The sequence below is a fragment of the Oryctolagus cuniculus genome, chromosome 11, assembly GCF_964237555.1.
Source record: "Oryctolagus cuniculus chromosome 11, mOryCun1.1, whole genome shotgun sequence".
Lineage (NCBI taxonomy): Eukaryota > Metazoa > Chordata > Mammalia > Lagomorpha > Leporidae > Oryctolagus > Oryctolagus cuniculus.
The window spans coordinates 28,531,781-28,551,290 of NC_091442.1; the positions used below are offsets into that span (position 1 = coordinate 28,531,781).

At 55.9% G+C, this 19,510-nt stretch overlaps 1 protein-coding gene across 2 annotated transcripts in view; it reads right to left on the reverse strand.

Moving 5' to 3' along the window:
• Positions 1-11,201: 11,201 nt before the first annotated feature.
• Positions 11,202-19,510, reverse strand: part of UBOX5 (U-box domain containing 5) — a 33,383-nt gene continuing 25,074 nt past the window's right edge. The window contains exons 3-5 of one of the 2 annotated variants that reach the window (XM_051845220.2): positions 17,733-18,933; positions 13,210-13,371; positions 11,202-11,877 (exon numbers count right to left, since the gene is read on the reverse strand). In XM_051845220.2, coding sequence (XP_051701180.2) covers positions 11,756-11,877; positions 13,210-13,371; positions 17,733-18,933 — 1,485 coding nt within the window. In that variant the 3' untranslated portion in view covers positions 11,202-11,755. Of the gene's footprint in view, positions 11,883-13,209; positions 13,372-17,732; positions 18,934-19,510 lie in introns of both variants that reach the window. The other variant, XM_051845219.2, reaches the window with a different exon arrangement.

The window sequence follows — 19,510 nt, forward strand, 5'->3', positions numbered from 1 at the left end:
CAGCCCTTTCCCAGATTAAAAACCTGGACACCAGCAAGAAGGATGGGTTTACATCTGGGGACTGTGATCTGGCCGCTGCACTTGCTGAGGGCGCGCTCCCCGCATAGGCTGGGAAGAGTCAGGCCAAGCCAAGCCCTGCCAGACAAAGGGACAAGAAACTCCCCTGGGTAGGGCGATCAGAGTGAAGTCACAGGAAAGACAGGAACTTAGCGGGCCTCGGGGACGGGGGTCGAGCGCAAATTGGACGGCGCTGCGAGGGCGCACGACCCGGCTCGCTCTGCTGGCGGCTAATGAGGCGCGCTGTGCCCTGACTGCTAAGAGCCGCATGAGCGCGGCCCCGGAGGCCCTCGGGCCCCGCGGGTCGGCGCCACCGGGAGCGCGGCGCCCGGAATCACTTAGCGCCATCAGCGGGGCGGCGCGGGGGAGGCGGCCCCGACCCGGACCCGCCGGCGGAGGAAGCGGCTCCGGGCCCTGCGCTCGGCGTTGAAAGGCGCGCAGAGCTGCCGCGCTGCCCGGGCTTGGCGGTCAAGGGCGGGCACCTGTGAGCCTCGTCCTTGGCCGACGCTGGGGAGGGGGCGTCCTACCCCCAGCCAGAGAGCGACCCCCTTACTCGGCCCCACTCGGCGGAGGGGCCGCGGTGCGAGCAGAGCAGGGGAGGTCCCTGCCCAGAGCGTGCTTCCGAGGTTTGAGGACTCCAGGTTGGTGGGGAAGTTTCTGGGGGGCGGGGAGGGCACCCCGGTGGTATCCACAGCTCATGTGAAGGTGCAAAGGAGCGGGGTCACGGCCGCCTGGCGGGTGGAGCTCAGGCAGTAATGGGGACCTGGGGTCTCAACCACTTGCGTCCCCCTATCAGAGCGCTGGGGTTGGAGTCCCGCTCTGCTCTCCTTTCCACACCCTGGGATGTGGCCGGTGATGCCCAAGTACTTGTGCCCCTGCCACCCAGGTAGGACACCAGGACGGAGTTCCAGCTCCTGGTCTCGGCCTGGCCCAGTCCCCAATGTTGCCGTCATTTGGGGCAAATGAACCAGCAGATGGGAGTTCTCTGTCTGCCCTCCTGTCAATTAAAATGAAAACAAATTTTAAACATCTGTTTGCCCTGTGCCGACTCTGCGCTAGCGCACTCCTCAGCCTTTAGAGGTAGCATTACATCACCTGCAGCCCTCTGAAGCGGAAGCGTGCTTATCCAGCTTTGCAGAGGGAAGTGGGGACAGTGAGATGGAGGGGTTTGCTTGTGCACAGGTTGTCACTGCTCTACCAGGAGGCAGGGCTGGAGGTTTGTGGTCCCAGGCCCGCCTCAGGGCTCAGGGGCCTCACCAGGCTCCTCAGCTCCCTTTTGGCACCGCCACGTGGCTGGTGTCTCCTCACCAAAGGGCGGCCCCAGAGCGCCTCCCTCCTCTGAGCCCTCTTCTCAGGGGGAGAAATCTGCCCAGTACCCGGCATGCCTGCTCCAGCCGCTACCTTGTTTGGGAGCCCCAGCTTTTCTTCGAGGCTGGGCCAGCGAGCTCACAGGTCCCTGACAACAAAGCAGAAGGAGTGGGTGCCGGCCACATGCCTGTGAGGACCTGTGGCACAGAGAGGTACAGTGGCTTGCCTGGGGTCACACAGCCAGGCAGGGACACAGTGACTGGGCGAGTGCACGCCAGTCCCCAGTCCCTGCCCCGCCCCCCTCCACCTGCCTGTGGACTTCCAAACCCTTGACCCCTCTCACACCTGGTGCCGGCACTGGCCACGTCACCTACAGAGCCCCCCTCATTCTGCTTTCCAGGATGACCACACCACATCCCTGGTTCCCCACGGCCTTCTGGACAATGCCTGGACGTGTCCCAGATGGACATGGCCCTGATGCCTGGGACCTCTTCCCACTCCTCAAAAAGCCTCTTCTCTCCCAGGGTCCTCAGACGCTGCGGATGCTTCTCCCAGCCGGCACCGCGAGTGCTCTCTCGGTGCCTTTTTAATTTATTTTTAAAAATATTTATTTATTTATTTTGAAAGAGTTATAGCTGCAACGGCCAGAGATGGGCCAATCCAAAGCCAGAAGCCAGGAGCTTCTTCCAGGTCTCCCACCAGCACTTGTGCCATTTTCCACTGCTTTCCCAGGCATATCAGCAGGGATCTGGATTGGAAGTAGAGCAGCGGGATTCAAACCAGCGTCCATATGGGATGTTGGTACTGCAGGCGGAGGCTTAGCCTACTATGCCACAGCACCAACCCTGTTATTTATTTTATTTTGTTTTTTAAAAGATTTATTTTATTTAGTTGAAAGGCAGAATTACAGAGAGAGAGAGAGAGAGAGAGAGAGAGAGAGAGAGAGAGAGAGAGAGAGAGATCTTCCATTCACTGGTTCAACCCCCAGAGGGCTGCAGCGGCCAGGGCTGGGCCAGGCTGAAGCCAGGAGCTTGGAACTGCATGCAGGTCTCCCACACAGTGGTAGGGCTGAAGCGTTTGGGCCATCTTTGCTGCTTTCCCGGGCACCTTAGCGGAAAGCTGGACCAGAGCAGATGAGCCAAGACTCGCACTGGCACACTGACATGGGATGATGGTGTGGCAGCAGTGGCTTAGCCTGCTGAGCCAAACACTGACCCCTGTTAGGTGCTTTTTCACTCATTAATGTCTTCATCTACTTTACCTGCTTTCTGTGACCTCCAGAGTCACAGAGGTGGGCTCACCACGCCCTTGGGAACTGAGCCCTGCCGGTGTCCAGGAGGCCGGAGGTGGAGCTTGCGTGTTTCATGCCCGCCCAGTGGTTTTGGCTCTTGCCTTGGTTGGATTGATCCTATCTCCCTGTCTCCTTCTTTTGGAATGCGAATGCCCACCCTGTGCCTGCCCTGTATCTTGGGAACAGGTGACTTGGACTTTCACGGCTCACAGCTGGAGTTTGTCTTGGCCCTCAGATGAGACTTCGGCCCTTCGAATTAATGCTGTTCTGAGATAAGACTTTGGGACTTCTAAAGGGCAGGCAGCAGGGGCATAGCTAATTCAGGGCAACCCTAATCCTATGGGTTAGAGCCAATATTGGACCCGCTATGCTTCTCCAATCAGCTTGAAGTTCACGTAGACTATGGTAGCTTTCCACATGGTCCTAATGGACCTGGGTCACACCCGGGAGCTGTTTACCTGATTGGTAATTACAGAACTCTTCAACAGAAGGCAGGGGTGGAGGAAATGTGCCTGGGGCTCCCGTCGCCTGCCTGCAGTCAGGTTAACCTGCATGGGCTGGGCAGGCACTCTCCCAGCCAGGCACAGGATCACCCACAGTGGTCAGCAGACAGGCAGGGAGGGAGGTCCCTAGGACATGGAGGGTGTGCCCTGGGGAGGTGGTTCCCCTGAAAATGTTGGCCAGGCTGAGCTGCTCTGTGCTTCCTGGATTGCCTGGGACTTCACACACACGCCAGCACGGCGCATCCTCCAGCGCCCACCGCCCAGTGGCACCTGCCTGACCTTGGACTGGGAGCCTCCGGAGCTGTGAGCCTCAATCACCCCCGTCCTTCCTGAGCAGCCTGTGTCCGGCGTCTGGTTATGGTGGTGAAGGGTTAATGACTACATCGAGCTTAAAAAATAAAAGATTTATTTACTTGAGAGGCATAGTTAGAGAGAGATGAGAGAGAGGTCTTCCATCCACTGGTTCACTCCCCAGATGGTTCACTCCCTGCAATGGCTGGAGCTGGGCTGATCTGAGGCCAGGAGCCAGGAGCTTCTTCCGGGGCTCCCACGCAGGTGCAGGGGCCCAAGCATTTGAGCCATCTCCCGCTGCTTTTCCAGGCCATAGCAGAGAGCTGGAGCGAAGTAGGAGCAGCCAGGGCTCCAATGGGCACCCACAGGGGATGCCGGCGCCACAGGCGGATGCTTAACCTGCCACAACCACAGAGCCGATGCTTCCTTCGCTGCGTGGATTTGATTTGTAGTTCTCGTGGACGTCTGGTTTTAAGCACTTCATCCACGGTCATTTATGCTTCTCTCGCCCAACTTTTCAGAAAAGTTCTGGGTTCTTGTTTTGCTTTTGCTGCTGTTGATTTTTTTTTCCCCTCATGGAAAGTCATCATCTTATGTTGGGTGCATATAGGTTATATGCTCCTTTGATCATTAAAAATCTCTACCCCTATTGGCAGTTTTGCCTCAAGTTCTCCTCACCTAATCATACTGCTCCGGCACTCTTTATTCTCTTATCTATCTTGGCGTGTCAGGTCACTGTGATTTCGGTACCTCTGTTACAAAAGCATGGGGCAGGATTTTATTTTTACCCAGGCTGAAAGCTCCCGTTTTCCCAGCACAAGCCCATGTGTTAACGTTTGGGGGGAGGGGGTTGTTTGTGGATCCACGTGGGCTATTTAGCTTCCGTTTTCAGTTTGCTGTGGAGCCTCTGGCCGGGGAGGCAGGCTAGCTATTGGCAACTGGTAATTTATAATCATCCCCGCAGGGCACGTGCTCGTGTCCCATAACAGAGCAGCTGGGTTCAGTTAACAGCTCCAGCTCCTGACTCTCGCTTCCTGCTAAAGCAGACCTTGGAAGGCAACCGTAAAGGCTTAGGTGCCTGGGCCCCTGCCACCCACGTGGGAGACCTGGGTGGAGTTCCTGGCTACTAGCTTGGGCCCCAACCCAGCCCCAGCCACCTGAGCAGTGAACCGTGGATGGGAGCTGATCCCTCTGTCTCTCCCCGCCCAAATACAGCTACCGGCTGTTTCTAAGCAATCATGGTGCGATGACGTCAGGAGGAAAGGAGACCACGGCTCCCAACAGCTTTCCAAGCAGGAGCGTTGTGGAGAAGCCGGCCAGCAGCTGCCCGAGAGCCAGGGCAGGGCGGCGGCTGTGGCGTCCCAGCGCCCTTCCGCGGCGTGGCGGGTGTTGGGCTTCTTGGAGCAGTCACCTCGCCAGGGCCCCGCGGGCGCGAACGTACCCCGCATCTCATTCCCTGCCTCCGTGCGTCTGGGGCCCAGCTCATCCCTGGGGCGGGCAGGAGGGGCTCTCTCCGGAGGCCGCAGCATTCTGAGACGGGCTAATTACAGGCTTCCTAATTAAGTGCGCCGTGGGCTTGCATTTCATCGGCTGAGTCAGAGCCGCCGCCTGGGTGCCGGCTGCGCGGACAGTGTGTGTGAGTGGGCGGGCACCCGCTCCCTTCCAGACCCAGTGCGTGGACGGCATCTGGCTCCGGCGCGCCCTCGGCCCGCAGGCTGGCCGGCCCCGCTTGAGCAGGTGTGTGTGTGTCCCTCCCGCCCTGCAGCTGCCACCACCAGGGCTCTCGCGGTTCTAGGGTCACACGTGGCTCCCCCACATCACACATCACGCCCCGGGGCCGGTCTGCAGCTTGGCAGGCCCACCTCCGTGGGACCCCCGGCCGTTCCTGTGGACACGCGGCTCGCTCTGCGTGCCTGGCGGTGTGACTGAATTTTCCAAGCCAAGCCTGGGCTGGGAGGAGGTGGTTCCTTAGGTTCTGCTGCGGCTCTGCTTCTTGACTGCACAGTGGGTTTGCACCGAGGGGAGCAGGTTCCTGGAGATTATGTGATGGGGTGGACTCCCACCAGGGAGCAGCGCCCAGGGGGAGCAGTGGAAGACCACCCTCTTCCCCCATCCCAGAGCTGGAGTTAGTCATATGAGCCCCTCACCTCACTGAGCCTGGAGTCCTTAACTCACTAAGATAACTGGGCCAGAGCTGCTTCACAATGTAGGGTTAAACTGCCACCTGTGACAGCAGCATCCCCTATCAGAGCGCCAGCCCTGGGTGGTCCCGGCTGCTCCACTTCTGATCCAGCTCCTGGTTAATGTGCCTGGGAAGGTAGCAGAAGATGGGCCAACAACTTGGGCCCCAGCCATTAATGTGGGAGACCTGGATGGAGTTCTTTGTTCCTGGCTTTAGCCTGGCCCAGACCTGGCTGTTGTGGCCATTTGGGGAGTGAACCAGTTGATGGAAGATCAGTGGTGCCTTCTATCACTGTTATTTTAAATAAATCTTTAAAACAATGTCACAAAGTAAGCTATTGGTAAAACTCATCGATAACACTTGGATAACATTAAAAATAAATAACATGGGGCTGGTGCTGTGGTGCAGGTTAATCCTCCGCCTGCAGCGCTGGCATCCCATATGGGCGCTGGTTCTAGTCCTGGTTGCTCCTCTCCCAATCCAGCTCTCCTGTGTGGCCTGGGAAAGCAGTGGAAGACAGCCCAAGTGCTTGGGCCCCTGCACCTGCGTGGGAGACTCAGAAGAAGCACCCGGCTCTTGGCTTCAATCTGCCCAGCTCCGGCCGTTGTGGCATTTGGGGAGTGAACTAGTGGATGGAAGGCCTTTCTCTCTGTCTCTCCCTCTCACTGTCTGTAAGTCTACCTCTCAAATAAACAAAATCTTAAAATAAATAACACATAAAAGGCCAGCGCCGCAGCTCAATAGGCTAATCCTCCACCTAGCGGCGCCGGCACACCGGGTTCTAGTCCCGGTCGGGGCACCGGATTCTGTCCCGGTTGCCCCTCTTCCAGGCCAGCTCTCTGCTGTGGCCCGGGAGTGCAGTGGAGGATGGCCCAGGTGCTTGGGCCCTGCACCCCATGGGAGACCAGGAGAAGCACCTGGCTCCTGCCTTCGGATCAGCGCGGTGCGCCGGCCGCAGCGCCGGCCACGGCGGCCATTGGAGGGTGAACCAATGGCAAAGGAAGACCTTTCTCTCTCTCTCTCTTCCTATCCACTCTGCCTGTCAAAAATAAATAAATAAATAAATAAACACATAAAACGCACTTAGCCCAGGACCTTGTGCTGGATACACATTGTTTTTAACTTTGAATACAAAGGTCTTTAAAACTAATATTTTTATTTCTATGCAAGAGAAGTCTTCCACCTGCTAGTTCACCCCCTCAAATGCCCATAACAGCTAGAGCTGGGCCAAGATGAAACCAGAAGCCAGGCACTTTGACACAGGATGCAGGAATCCCAAGCAGTGTCTTAACCGCTGCGCCAATGTCAGCCTCTGAATTCAGAGTTTTTTAAGGGCCTCCATAATCTCCTTGATAACAGAAGCAAAATCACATATGTGCAAATCACCTGTAGGCCAGACGGAGCTGGTCCCTCCATGGGGTGGTGGGATGGCTCATAACCAGGCTGCTCGCTGCTGGGGCTGGAACAGAGAATCCTTGGACTGGAATCCGAGAAACAGGTTGGCTGGGTCGAAGGACACATGCATTTGGACGTGGCTAGATGCTGTCACGTTCCCCTCTACTAGAGGCTGTGCCCAGTATTCCCAGCAGTGCAACAGACAACGCCTGCCAACCCTCAGCCTCGCCTCGAGACTGAGGCCAAAGAGATCTCTTGCCAATCCGCTAGCAAAGAAATAGTGTTCATAGTCCTTATAGTCCTTTGTATTTCATACAGTAAGGTTGAGCATTTCAAAAAAATGTTTAAAAGTCACTTGCATGTCTTTGGGAATCTCTCATTTTTCGAAGCTATATATTATTAATCATTGTAATACAAGTCACAAATTATTTTCCTAGCTTGTATTTTTTTAAGATTTTATTTATTTATTTCAAAGGCAGAGTTACAGAGAGGCAGTGGCAGAGAGAGTGAAGTCTTTGATCTGCTGGTTCACTCCCCAAATGACCGCAATGGCCAGAGCTGTTGATCCGAAGCAAGGAGCCAGAGGCTTCTTCCAGGTCTCCCATGAGGGTTCAGGGGCCCAAGGACTTGCGCCAACTTCTACTTTCCCAGGCCTTAGCAGAGAGCTGGATCGGAAGTGGAGCAGCTGGGACTCAAACCAGTGCCCATACGGGATGCTGGCACTGCAGGTGGCAGCTTTACCTGCTACACCACAGCGCCAATCCCTTGTAATTTTTTTTAAGATTTATTTTTATTTATTTGAAAGGCAGAGTGTCAGAGAAAGACACAGGGAGATCTTCCATCTGCTGGTTCACTCCCCAAATGGACCAAACAGCCAGGGCTGGGCCAGGCTGAAGTCAGGATCCTGGAACTTCACCCAGGTCTCCCACCTAGGTGTTAGGGGCCCAAGCACTTGGGCCATCTTCCACTGCCTTCCCAGGTGCATTAGCAGGAGCTGGGTTAGGAGTGAAGCAGCCACAACACACACACTTTTCTCTCAAGTAGTCAAATTCGCCAGTCTTCCCCTTCCCATGTCTGAATTTTGAATCAGTTACCAAAGTTTTCTCACCCCCAGATTATACAGGAATTCTCTCGTTTCCATTTTCCTCTGAGTGTTACCTGGTTCTGTTCTCCCTGTGACTCCAGGAACCGCCTGCTGAAAGGCCCATTTTCCCCATCCATTTGCAATGCTGCCTTTATAATGTACTCAGTTTCTTTATGCTGTTGGGCCTGTTTCTGCATTTTTATTTTGTCGATCTGTCTGTGTAACCATGGATTAGTTCTTCCCCTTCTCGACCTGAACTCTGATATGGGCTGCAGGCATTCCAGGCAGTGGCTCAACCCCCTGTGCACAACACAGGCCCCCGGACCACTCTTTTCCAGGGTTCCCCTGGCTTATTCTGCTCAGGAGCTGACAGTCATGTCCAATGGCAAGGGCAGATGTCCGGGAAATGTTAAGGGAAGCACTGTGGTTTTGGGTGGTGTCCTGTTACTGACGCCAACCTCGGTGGAAGACGCGAGCCAGCCACCAGCAGACCTCCTCTTGGTTCTCTGTCCTCACCTCGCCCTGTGCTGCTCTGGAGATCCTGTCGCCTCTCTGGGCCTTTGCTGAGTGGCAGACGGAGCCTTCTGAGGGAGGGAGAGCGTCACAGCTGGCGCCCGGTGCAGGGATCGGGGACAGACAAAGATCAGGCCCGTGTGATTCTCCCTCACTACCCTGCTCTCCCACCCTGGTGTGTGGGTGCTTCCCCCTCTCCCAGGGCACAGGTGCACGAGAAGGAAGGCGACAGCCAGAGCCAGGCTCTCACGGGTCATGTTTTGGCCCAGCACTGCCCAGCTTTCTGTAACGGTATCAGGATGTCCAGTACAGCTGCCACTAGCCACATGCAGCCATCAAGTATGTGAAATGTGGCTGGCAAGACCAAGGAACTGTTTTACGTTTTATTTAAGTAGTTAAATGTGGCTAGAACCCACCACATTGGCCAGTGCAGCTTTGGGCAAATTCTCAGCCCAGCCACTCCTCTTCCAGCCCAGAACTGGAAGATGCCGCTGTGCAGTGGGCTGTGAGGCCAGGTGAGGGGACAGCGGGGGCAGCTGCAGGCTGGGTCCTGCGCACAGACTGCCTACAGGGGATCTGAGGGAGGGGCCGCGCGCAGCTCCCTCCCCCGCCCACCGCCATCACAATGGCTGGCAGCCCACTGTCACAATGCCACAGGGGGAGGCTGAGCAGCAGGAGCGTGGGCGGTTCCCTCCAGGGGCAGGTCTCTTTGTCTGCAGACCTACTTCCAGCAGCCAGGCGTCAGAGGGACCCATTTCTGGTGAATGGGAAAGAGCCCAACAGCGGAGTGGCCTCAAGCTGGAGACCCACAGGAAGAAGCAGGGCAGGTGTGGGGCTAGGGGGACCTACCCAGCCCCAGCACCCAGGGGCTGCAGGGCCCGACCGCCCAGCTGCAGACAGACTGGCTACTCGGTGAGCACCGAACAGCTGCTCCTCTTCTTCCTGGCGATTTGGTTCTTCTACTTCTTCTACCTCCAGGACTAATTCTGTTCAGAACTTGGTTCTCCCTGTGCACTGGCTGAAGGGGCAACGGTGACGGCAGCTGCCATGGCTCAGCCCCTGCAAATGACGTCATGGCCCCATGGGGCAGAAGACCAGGACTGGCCTTTGCCTCTCAAGAGTGGGGATTTGGAGACTGGCGCCCCCTCGCCTCACCAAGCTGTGACAAAGTCTTGCCTCCTGCTCCCACAGGGCCCCGGAGCTGCAAGCCCCCAGGGGACTTCGTGCCTCCTCAGAGTACATAGCTCAGGGAGGGGAAGAGATGCGTGGCCCACAGACCCTGTGGACAGGCGAGCGGGCAGAGGGTCTCTGGAGGGCAGCGGGGACGCGGCAAGGCTGCGGGGCCCTGGTCAATGGAGTTGAACTCTGTGGGTTTCCTGGGAAGCCATTTTGTGTCTGGCCTCAGGCTCAGGTGAGAAATAAACTGCCCCACCCGGGGGGCCGGCTGGCAGCAAGAGTTCTGTTCCTGTTTTCTAGGGAGCAACAGCCCCACAGGGCTTAGCGTTTCTGGCAAGGGGGCTGAAAAGACGGCTTCCTTTTGGTCTGAAGATACAGACACATCTCCGGGATTCGTGGGGTGGCTCCACCTGGGCCCAGGACAGGTCTTGCTGGCCCCTGTGGCTCCCATGCCTGCTTTCCCGCCACAGCTGCCTGGGGAGCTGAGCCCTGACAGAAACGCAGGTCGCCAGGCCCCTGCAGGCGGTGCTGGGGCTCCGGGGTAGGTAGGCAGGTCATCCTGCACAGAGAGGGGCCCAGCATCAGAGGGCTCTGCTGGGGCGCAAAGTGAGCTGTTAGCCTGAGGCCACAGCTGCTGAGGCCTTTCCAAGAACACAGCACATGAGGAGGTAGGGCAAGTTCACACTGGCACAGACAGTGGAAGTCAAAGGGCACAGTGCAGAGCCCGGGTCTCAGGTGAGGGCCCCACTGGGAGTGTAGGGAGAAGGGCGTCACCTCTCCGCAGCCAGCTTTGTGCACGAGTCAAGTGCCCTGGAATCTAAAACTGCAGTCGCTAGGCCAACACCAGATCTGGAAATTCTAGGGTCCGGACTGGAGCCCCAGAGGGCCTGCAGGGAGCAGGAATGTGCGGCCCTTGGCCTGTCCTGTCCACAGGGCCTGCTGGTGGGTTCAAGGATGACACAAGACATCTCTGGACTGCTCCTTCTCAAACGTGCTTGGAAGGCACTGGAGAAGCAGGGTCCATTTCCTGACAGGCTACTGTGACGATCCACCTGACAGCCAACAGAGCTGTCAGGATACGTACTTTCCATCTGGGGCTCCCTAAAGCTAAACTGGAAAAAAAATGTAGCCTAAGAACAAGTATCTTCCCTGCAATGGCTACACACATCCCCTCAGAGGCCCAGCTTACACGAGTGCTGGGCCAGAGGGAGGTGGGGCCCCTGCCTCCGGCCAACCGCACCCACCCACCTGCAAACCCGATTCTGGGCCCTCACACACAGGACGGATCTGAGAGCTCGAGATTTCCATGAATCACCGCCTGACAGGTGGCTGCCCTGTGACAGTTCTTTCTTCTCATGTGATGCGGGGGGTGGGGGGACAGAATGTGACGACACAAACAAGTGCTCTGCCAGGAGGGAGCCCACAGCGGACGTCACCATCACTTTATTAAGGCTTGGAGCATCTGTCCTTGGGGGCTGAGTCAGGCGCTACACAGCCCATGCTCCAGGCCCCCCTCTGGGCGACCCTGGAGGCGGAGCCCCACTGTGTGAGGGCACTGAACACAACCTGGGGGCTCTGAGCAGGGGAGCTCCTGCCAGGGTGGGCCTGGCTCCAGCAGGCCCTGGGCTCTTGGGAGGCACAGGAGGGCGGGCCAAGCCCTCCGGGCCCAGCCTATGGCTTTGTTATCCTATTGCCACTTGAGCGGGAGTGGAGGGCCCTGCCCGGCCCCTCACTTGGTGTGCTACACTGTGAGGTGACAGAGGAAGAAAAGGCCGCTCTAGGCCTGGAACCTGGCCTGGCTCAGGGAGCCATGACCTGGCTCCTCTCTCTCTCAGCTCCTGCTGGGAACAGGTCTTCCGCTTGAGGCAGTCACTCAGAAGTGGACCCGCAGCACGTCCTGGCTGGCGAATGGCCGCTGGCAGGCCATGCACGTCATGGGCAGGGAGCGCTGCTTCTCACCCAGGCAGGGGCGGCACAGGAGATGGCCACAGGGAAGCTGGTACACCGGCTCCTTTTTGAAGTAGGGAGAAAACACGCTGTCGCAGGAGGCACACTTGGGGCCCGGAATGCTCCCAGGCTGCTCTGGTACATCAGGGAGGGAGAGAGGCCAGGGTTAGGGAAGGCTGCGCCCAGGTGTCCGCGGCTTCACCCCCCAGCCCGCCTCTGGTGAACTGGTAAGAGAGGGTGGTGGGGAGCCTGGGGGCCCCTCTAGGTATTCGTTCAACTCCCTTGAATCTCAGAACTCCCATGACCGCTGGGAGAGCACTGGGCACGCCTGGGCTCTTCCTGCTCTCCTAGCAAAGCCACTTCCCCTGAGATGGGCTGCCAAGGCCAGGACAAGGGACGAGCTCCCCGACAACAGAAACTGCAGGGAGATGCGACAAGAAAAGGAAAAGGCAGCAAATGGTCCAGGGTGGAAGGGAGGTCGCAGAGGGACAGGTCTGTGCCGCTTCCCTCCCGCCCTGAGCCGGCAGCCCCGCCTGCTGGGCAAGCTCTGCCTCCTCCCCCAAGTCCCCCAGGGTGTCCTGAATGAAGGTCACAGCAGGCAGCTCCTGTCACCTCTGCCTCCCCAAGCTGCATCTGTGCCGACCCCTTCCTCACCTCCTTGCCCTCTGGAGTGGCTCACCCATCTTCCTTGTGGTCTGCTTCTCCAGTCTAGCTGCCAACCCAATCTCCTTTGGCAATGCCTCTGAAGCCCGCCCCTCCTCTGCATTCTGTCCCTGCTGTCATCCTGGTCACTCAGCACACCTCCTCTCCTGGGGCGACACCGTACAACCTGGTCCCAGGCCTCTGCTTTACACCACCTTCTGGGACCATCTCAATGCCTTCCAGAACAGTCTGGAACCCCCCCCCCCCCAACCTTCACCCACATGCTCATCCTTTAGGGTCCAGCAACTTCAAACCCCTTTTCTTCTGCACACACCCGGCTGCTGTGGGGCCGACCTGTGCTCTGCCTAGAATGCCCTTCCATGAGGTGGGGCTCATCACACCTTGTCCAGGAAGCCCTCCCCCACTGCCTATTCCTTTGCTTTTCCCTTCTCATACCCCCAGGTCTTCCTGTCCTGTCTTTGGAAGCCTCTCAAGGGTGAGGACAGTGCCTGTTTACTCTCGGGGCCTCGTATGGCACCTTACATGGCCTGTGCTCAATCCACATGAACGGGCCTGACACTGACACAGAGGGACGGGTACCAAGAACTGCAACTCGGTCCTTGTGCTGAGCGCCCCAGAGAACGCAGCATCCCCTAAAGCGTGCCCTCTGCCTCAACATCCCAGAATGCTATGCCAAGTGAGAGAGTGGACTGGCCTGGGTGCCTCCTGTGGGCCAAACGGGAAGCAACCTGACAGCATCAGGTGTGTCCTGCATGTCATACATGGATCGGAAGGTGAACCTCTACAAGGGGCCCGTTACCTGAGTTGGTGCCTGGCCTCCCAGAAGCGCTGCTCCCTCTTGTGCCCAGGTGCTGGAGCTGCCCCTTGGTCAGCCGGGCTGTGAAGGAAGGCATGGTGCCAAGGGTGGACGTCAAGGCAATTTCCAAGCTTTGTGACAGCTTCTGCTCATGGGACACAGGACCTGTTGAGAGAGGCACAGGTCACAACATCCAGAGCGAAGCTCAGCAAAAGAACAAGTCTCTTCAGGACCACGGAGATGGCACTTCCGCCTCCTATTATACATAAGTGTGGAGACTTCTTCCTGCTGTCTTCTGCCGGGCTGTGACGACAGAACACAGGAGTCACAGCCCGGGAACCTGGCCAGCTCCCCCCCCAGCCCGCCTGCCCTGGGTTCTACTCAGCCTGCCTTCCCCCGGGCACACTGTGGGGCAGGTGTGGGCCATCTCGTGGCTCTACTGCAGCACTGCACCTGTCTTTCAAAAGGCTTCCCTGCTGGCCTAGGAAATGACAGGCAAGCAAACACCAGATCTGTAACCAGCTCCGGGCCTCTGCTTCCCTCCCCAGCGACCTCTCAGTCCTCTCTTTCTCTGTCTCCTCCCTTCTGAGGCCCTACTTTGCTGGGTTGCTTGCCTGTGTGCTCAAATGGTTTGTTTCCTGTTAAAAAAAAAAAAAAAAAAAAAAAAAAAAGCACAGCAGCTGTACCACGTGGAATAACTAGGACCTCACTCAGATTCAGGGAAACCCTGAGTGTGGTCGACAGGAAGCCAAGCCATGAGACGAGGGTGAGGCTAAAGGGGAAGAGGACAGGTGTCCAAGAAAGGCCCCAGGGACCTGTCTGGTAGCAGAATTTTCAAGATTTTCCCAAAGAGGGGAGCGGAACATTTTGTCAAGGCAAAGGGCCTTGAAGAAGCACTAGTCTGTATGGTCCCATGTCACCCTGTGCCAAAGCCAACACCATGAGACCCCCACAAGCAGATATTGGGGTCTGTGGACCACTCCCTGTCTCACCCCCTCACATCTCTGATGCTTCCAGGAGTTTCTGGGCATCATGTTAACTGAAATTTACTCTCAGGAGCAAACACACAGATGTAACCATTAAGTGTACTATTTGCATAACCTTTTAGAGCAAGAAAAGAAAGTTGTCAAAGCGCTATCTTCCAGAAGCACCGTGTACTCATAGTCTCCAGGGAACTCTATTGAAAGCATACAGATTAGATGATTCTAATACTATTAAACTGTTCCACAGTATTGGAATGAAAGGAGTATGGAAAGAAAATTTTCCAAATTCTTTTTATGGAACAAGATCACTGATATTAAAACAAAGATAGCACACATACACATAACCGTAGTCCAAGCTCATTAATGAATGCAGAAGTCCTAAGTAAAACATAGCAAACAGGGACGGACACGTGCTCTAGCAGCTGAGACGCTGCACCCGGGAGCGTGCACTTGGTTAGAGGGTGAGATGCTGCTGTGGGAGCTGCTCTTGGGGTACAGCAAGTTATGGAGCCTGCTGCAAAACCCAGATGCGTGCCGGTTCCAGTTCCAGCTGCTGCACGCCGGACCCAGCTACCTGGGAATGCACCTGGGAAAGCAGTGGTAGATGACCCCAGTGCGTGGGCCCCTGCCACTCACATGGGTGGAATTCTTGGCTCCTGGCTTCGCTGTGACCCAACCCTGGTCACTGTGTCATTTGGGGAGAGAACCAGTGGATGGAAGATCTCTTTCTCTGTGGTCTTTTTCTAGCTCTGCCTTTCAAATGAATAAAATAGATCTTAAAAAAAAAAAAAAGGATGCCACTTTGGATACCTACGTCCATATGTGAGTGCCTAGGTTCAAGTGCTGACTCTGCTCCTGTTATTTCACACTCTTGAAGGCAGAGGAGGTGATGCCTTAAGTAGTTGGATCCCCGTCAACCATGTGGCAGACCTGGACCGAGCTCCTGGCTCCTGGCTCTGGCCTGGCTCAGCCCTAGCTGAGTGAGCCGGTGACTGGGAGCTATCTGTCTCTGGCTTTCTTTTCTGCTTAAAAAAAGAAGAAAGAAAACCACACTGGTATCCCTCCCCAGAGTGTCTGGGTTTGATGCCTGGCTCTGACGCCTGGCCCCACGTTCCTGCTCACGTGTACCCCGAGAAGCAACAGCAGTAGCTCAAGTGCTTCGGTCTCTTCTACCCATGTGGGAGACGCAGATGGGGTTCCCAGCCCCCCATTCTGGCTTGGCCCAGCTCTGGCCATTGCAGGTATCTGGGGAATGAATCAACAGATGAGAGTGCTCTATCTGCCTCTCAAATAAATAAATAAAATTTGGAGAAAAAAACCCACAGGATAATCATACAAACTGTGCATGTGTGTATGTATGTATAATGTTTAAGCTATATGACTAGATTACTCTTTTTTTTTTTTCTGACAGGCAGAGTGGACAGTGAGAGAGAGAGACAGAGAGAAAGGTCTTCCTTTGCCGTTGGTTCACCCTCCAATGGCCACCACAGCCAGTGCGCTGCGGCCGGCGCACCTCGCTGATCTGATGGCAGGAGCCAGGTGCTTCTCCTGGTCTCCCATGGGGTGCAGGGCCCAAGGACTTGGGCCATTCTCCACTGTACTCCCTGGCCACAGCAGAGAGCTGGCCTGGAAGAGGGGCAACCGGGACAGAATCCGGCGCCCCGACCGGGACTAGAACCCGGTGCGCCGGCGCCGCAAGGCGGAGGATTAGCCTAGTGAGCCGCGGCGCCGGCCTTATAGATTGCTCTTTTTTTGTATTTATTTTTTATTTTATTTATTTTTTGACAGGCAGAGTGGACAGTGAGAGAGAGAGACAGAGAGAAAGGTCTTCCTTTTGCCGTAGGTTCATCCCCTAATGGCCGCTGCGGCCAGCGCGCTGCGGCCGGCACACCGTGCTGATCCGAAGCCAGGAGCCAGGTGCCTCTCCTGGTCTCCATGTGGGTGCAGGGCCCAAGGACTTGGGCCATCCTCCACTGCACTCCCGTGCTACAGAAGAGAGCTGGCCTGGAAGAGGAGCGACCAGGACAGAATCTGGAGCCCTGACCGGGACTAGAACCCGGCGCGCTGGCGCCACAGGTAGAGGATTAGCCTATTGAGCCGAGGCGCCGGCCGACTATATTGCTTCTTAAAAAATCTATGCTAAACTTAGTTAAAATAGCAGTTTCTTTTTCTGAAACTAACTTTAAAACTCTTACCTTAGGCCGGCGCCGTGGCTTACTAGGCTAATCCTTCGCCTTGCGGCGCCGGCACACCGGGTTCTAGTCCCGGTCGGGGCTCCGGATTCTGTCCCGGTTGCCCCTCTTCCAGGCCAGCTCTCTGCTGTGGCCAGGGAGTGCAGTGGAGGATGGCCCAAGTCCTTGGGCCCTGCACCCCATGGGAGACCAGGATAAGTACTTGGTTCCTGCCATCGGATCAGCGCGGTGTGCCGGCCGCAGCGCGCCGGCCGCGGCGGCCATTGGAGGGTGAACCAATGGCAAAGGAAGACCTTTCTCTCTGTCTCTCTCTCTCACTGTCCACTCTGCCTGTCAAAAAAAAAAAAAAAAAAAATCAAAGGAGCTGCTCCGAGCCAACAGTGGGGGACAGGGAGGCGTCTGTGCCAGCCCCAGCCCTCCTGGGTACGCGCACAGCCCCTGGCCCTCCACGAGGCCAGAGTGGGGCACGACCTGGAAACAGGACAGGGCGCCTGCCCAAATTGCTGGCTCGGGGCTGCCCCGCAAAACAAAACAAAACAAAACAAAACAAAACAAAACAAAAACAAAAACAAAAAAAAACCTCTTACCTATTTCTTATATTCCAAAAAATCACTGACCTTTTAATCAATTTTATAGTGCAGTTTACTGATTTTGCTCTATTCTCTAAGCTTTCTTTTTTTTAGATTTATTTATTTCAAAGACTTATTTATCAGAGTGACAGAGAGAGTGAGAGGAGAGAGAGAGAGAGAGAGAGAGAGAGAGAGAGAGAATCTTCCATCTGCTGATTCACTCCCAAAATGCCTACAACAGCAAGCTGCAGCCGGAAGCCAGGGAGCCAGGCTGGGGCTCCCATGTGGGTGGCAGGGCTCAGGTACGTGGGCCATGATCTGCTGCCTCCCAGATGCATTAAGAGGAAGCTGGATCTGAAGTGCTGAGTAGCCAGGACTGGAACCAGCAACTGATATGGGATGCAGGTGTCCCAAATGGTCTGCTTTGAAGGATCCATGTCTCTCCAGCAGCTCTGACCAGAAGCTTCAAGGCAAGTAAGAACTGTGGACCGGGCCAGGGCACGTGAAGGGAGCCCAAGGAAGGCACAACAGCCAGTGTGGATCACTGGGTGGAGCAGCAAACACGCAGACTGAAGCCTGCTCAGTGAGAACATGCTAACCCTGCAGGGCCTGCCGGGGACAGAGCTGTGGGACCGCATGCTGAGGAGAGAGGAGCAGGAGGCCTGGGCACCAGTCTGAGGAATTTCAGCTGGCAAGCATAAGGCAGAGGGCAGTGGTGCTGGGCGGCGGCACCGGCAAGAGCAGGGATGGCAAAGGGCCCCAGACACAGGGTGGCAAATTACCTGTTGAGCAGTCCATGTGCGTGAAGCCGAGCTCACTGCTGGCTTTCATTCTCTTAGCGGTGTGCTCTGAGGTAGTGGGTAAGACCGGAGGGCTTGTGGTAGAAAAACAGGAAGCACTGACACCAAGGCTACTATGTGGGGCGTGTTCAGCCAGTTCCATCTTCCTCTTCCGAGAGGGCAGAGCAATGGAAGAAGGGGTCACTGCTAATGCAGTCTGTGCTCTCCCAAGCAGGTGGCAGCCAGGGATGGAGTGCTGGAGCAGGAAGTGGTCGATCCGGGCCTTCAGGGAGGGGTGAGGCAGGGGTTGGGAGTGTGCAGTGAAGGCTACTCCCGTGAAAGGGTCGCTGGGCACTCGGCCCCACGCAGCTTCACTGCGGTTACACTTCTCCAGCGTGCTCTGGTCGATGACCTTACCCGAGGGCAGCAGCATGGGGCAAGGCATGATCTCCAGGGTGATAGGATCCAGGAACTCCTCGGGCACATCCTGAATTCCCTCAGCCAGCTCCTGCAGGCTGGAGGGGGCCTCCTGGCCCTCCAACTGCCCCCCGGGGTCACAGTCACTCTCCATGGGCAAGGCCGGGGCCTGAGGAGCCAGGTCCTGCGGCAGGCTCTCTGAGGCAACCAGCAGGATGCTGTCTATCACCTCCTGAGAGCAGGTCTTGGCCGGCTGACCCCACACTTCCAACCGTTTGATGCAAGGGACACCGCCACCTGTCATGTGGGTGATGCAGATCTTGAGATGGGCCACGTGGCTAAGGGAAAGAGTCCCTTTATTCCAGAGCTCCTGGGCCACAACAGCAGGGGAGAGGAGGGTGACTTCCACTGGTCCAAAAGGTGGCCTGGCCTTGAAGCCCCTGTGGCTAAACACCACTTGGCTCTGGTTTTTCAGTAAGACTTTGCCTACCAAAGTGAAGGCCTCCTTGTCCGGGACAGGTGGCTCAGCTGGGCCCAGGGTCTGGCACTCAGGCGTACTCCAAGATGCTCTGCTGGCTAAGGCGGACGTGTACACTTCCAGGCCTGTGATGTTCTGACCGCCCCCAGCTGTGAGGTCTATGTTAATCCTACAGATTTCCACATTAAAGGGAAAGGACACTGTCACGTAGACTGGTGGCTTAATGAAATACTCTGTCCTAAAGCCATGGCTTCTCTTTGTGGGGTCTTCAGAGATGAGATTTTCTACTTCATAACCATCAGCTGATATCTACGTTGAATGACAAACATGAGATACATTGATCCAAATGAGGGGAACTAGTTCTTAAGAATCTGTCACTTCTAAGAAAGCTCTTTAAACAAAGTCTGAAGTTCCTCATTTAAGAATTTCCTATGGACTGAATTGCCCCCAGGTTGTTTTTTTTTTTTTTTGGGGGGGGGGCAAGCACCCAAGATCAGGTCAAAGACTGAGGACAACCAAGTCTCTGCCCAACCCAATCAAAAGTCCCTTCAAAATGACATCTTGGTGAAAAGGGGGCAGGCATATAAATATTAGTGGCTTTTAATTTGAGAGGATAAAAAATGCAGATTAAGGGAAAAACAAAAATGTTCATTTAAATTCTCATTTTCATATTTGGACTCTACCACTATTATCAGTTTCCCTAGGAAACTGTTATAATATATAAATATAATAAAACAAGCTTCTTGTAAGTCTAGGAAAAGAAATTTGATTAGAAAAAAAGTGTGTAAAGGACAAGGATCATGGAGAAACCACGATAAACTGAGAACAGTGGATGTGCTGGGGGTGTAGGTTATAAGTAATTCGTATTGCTAGTACTTGTTACAAC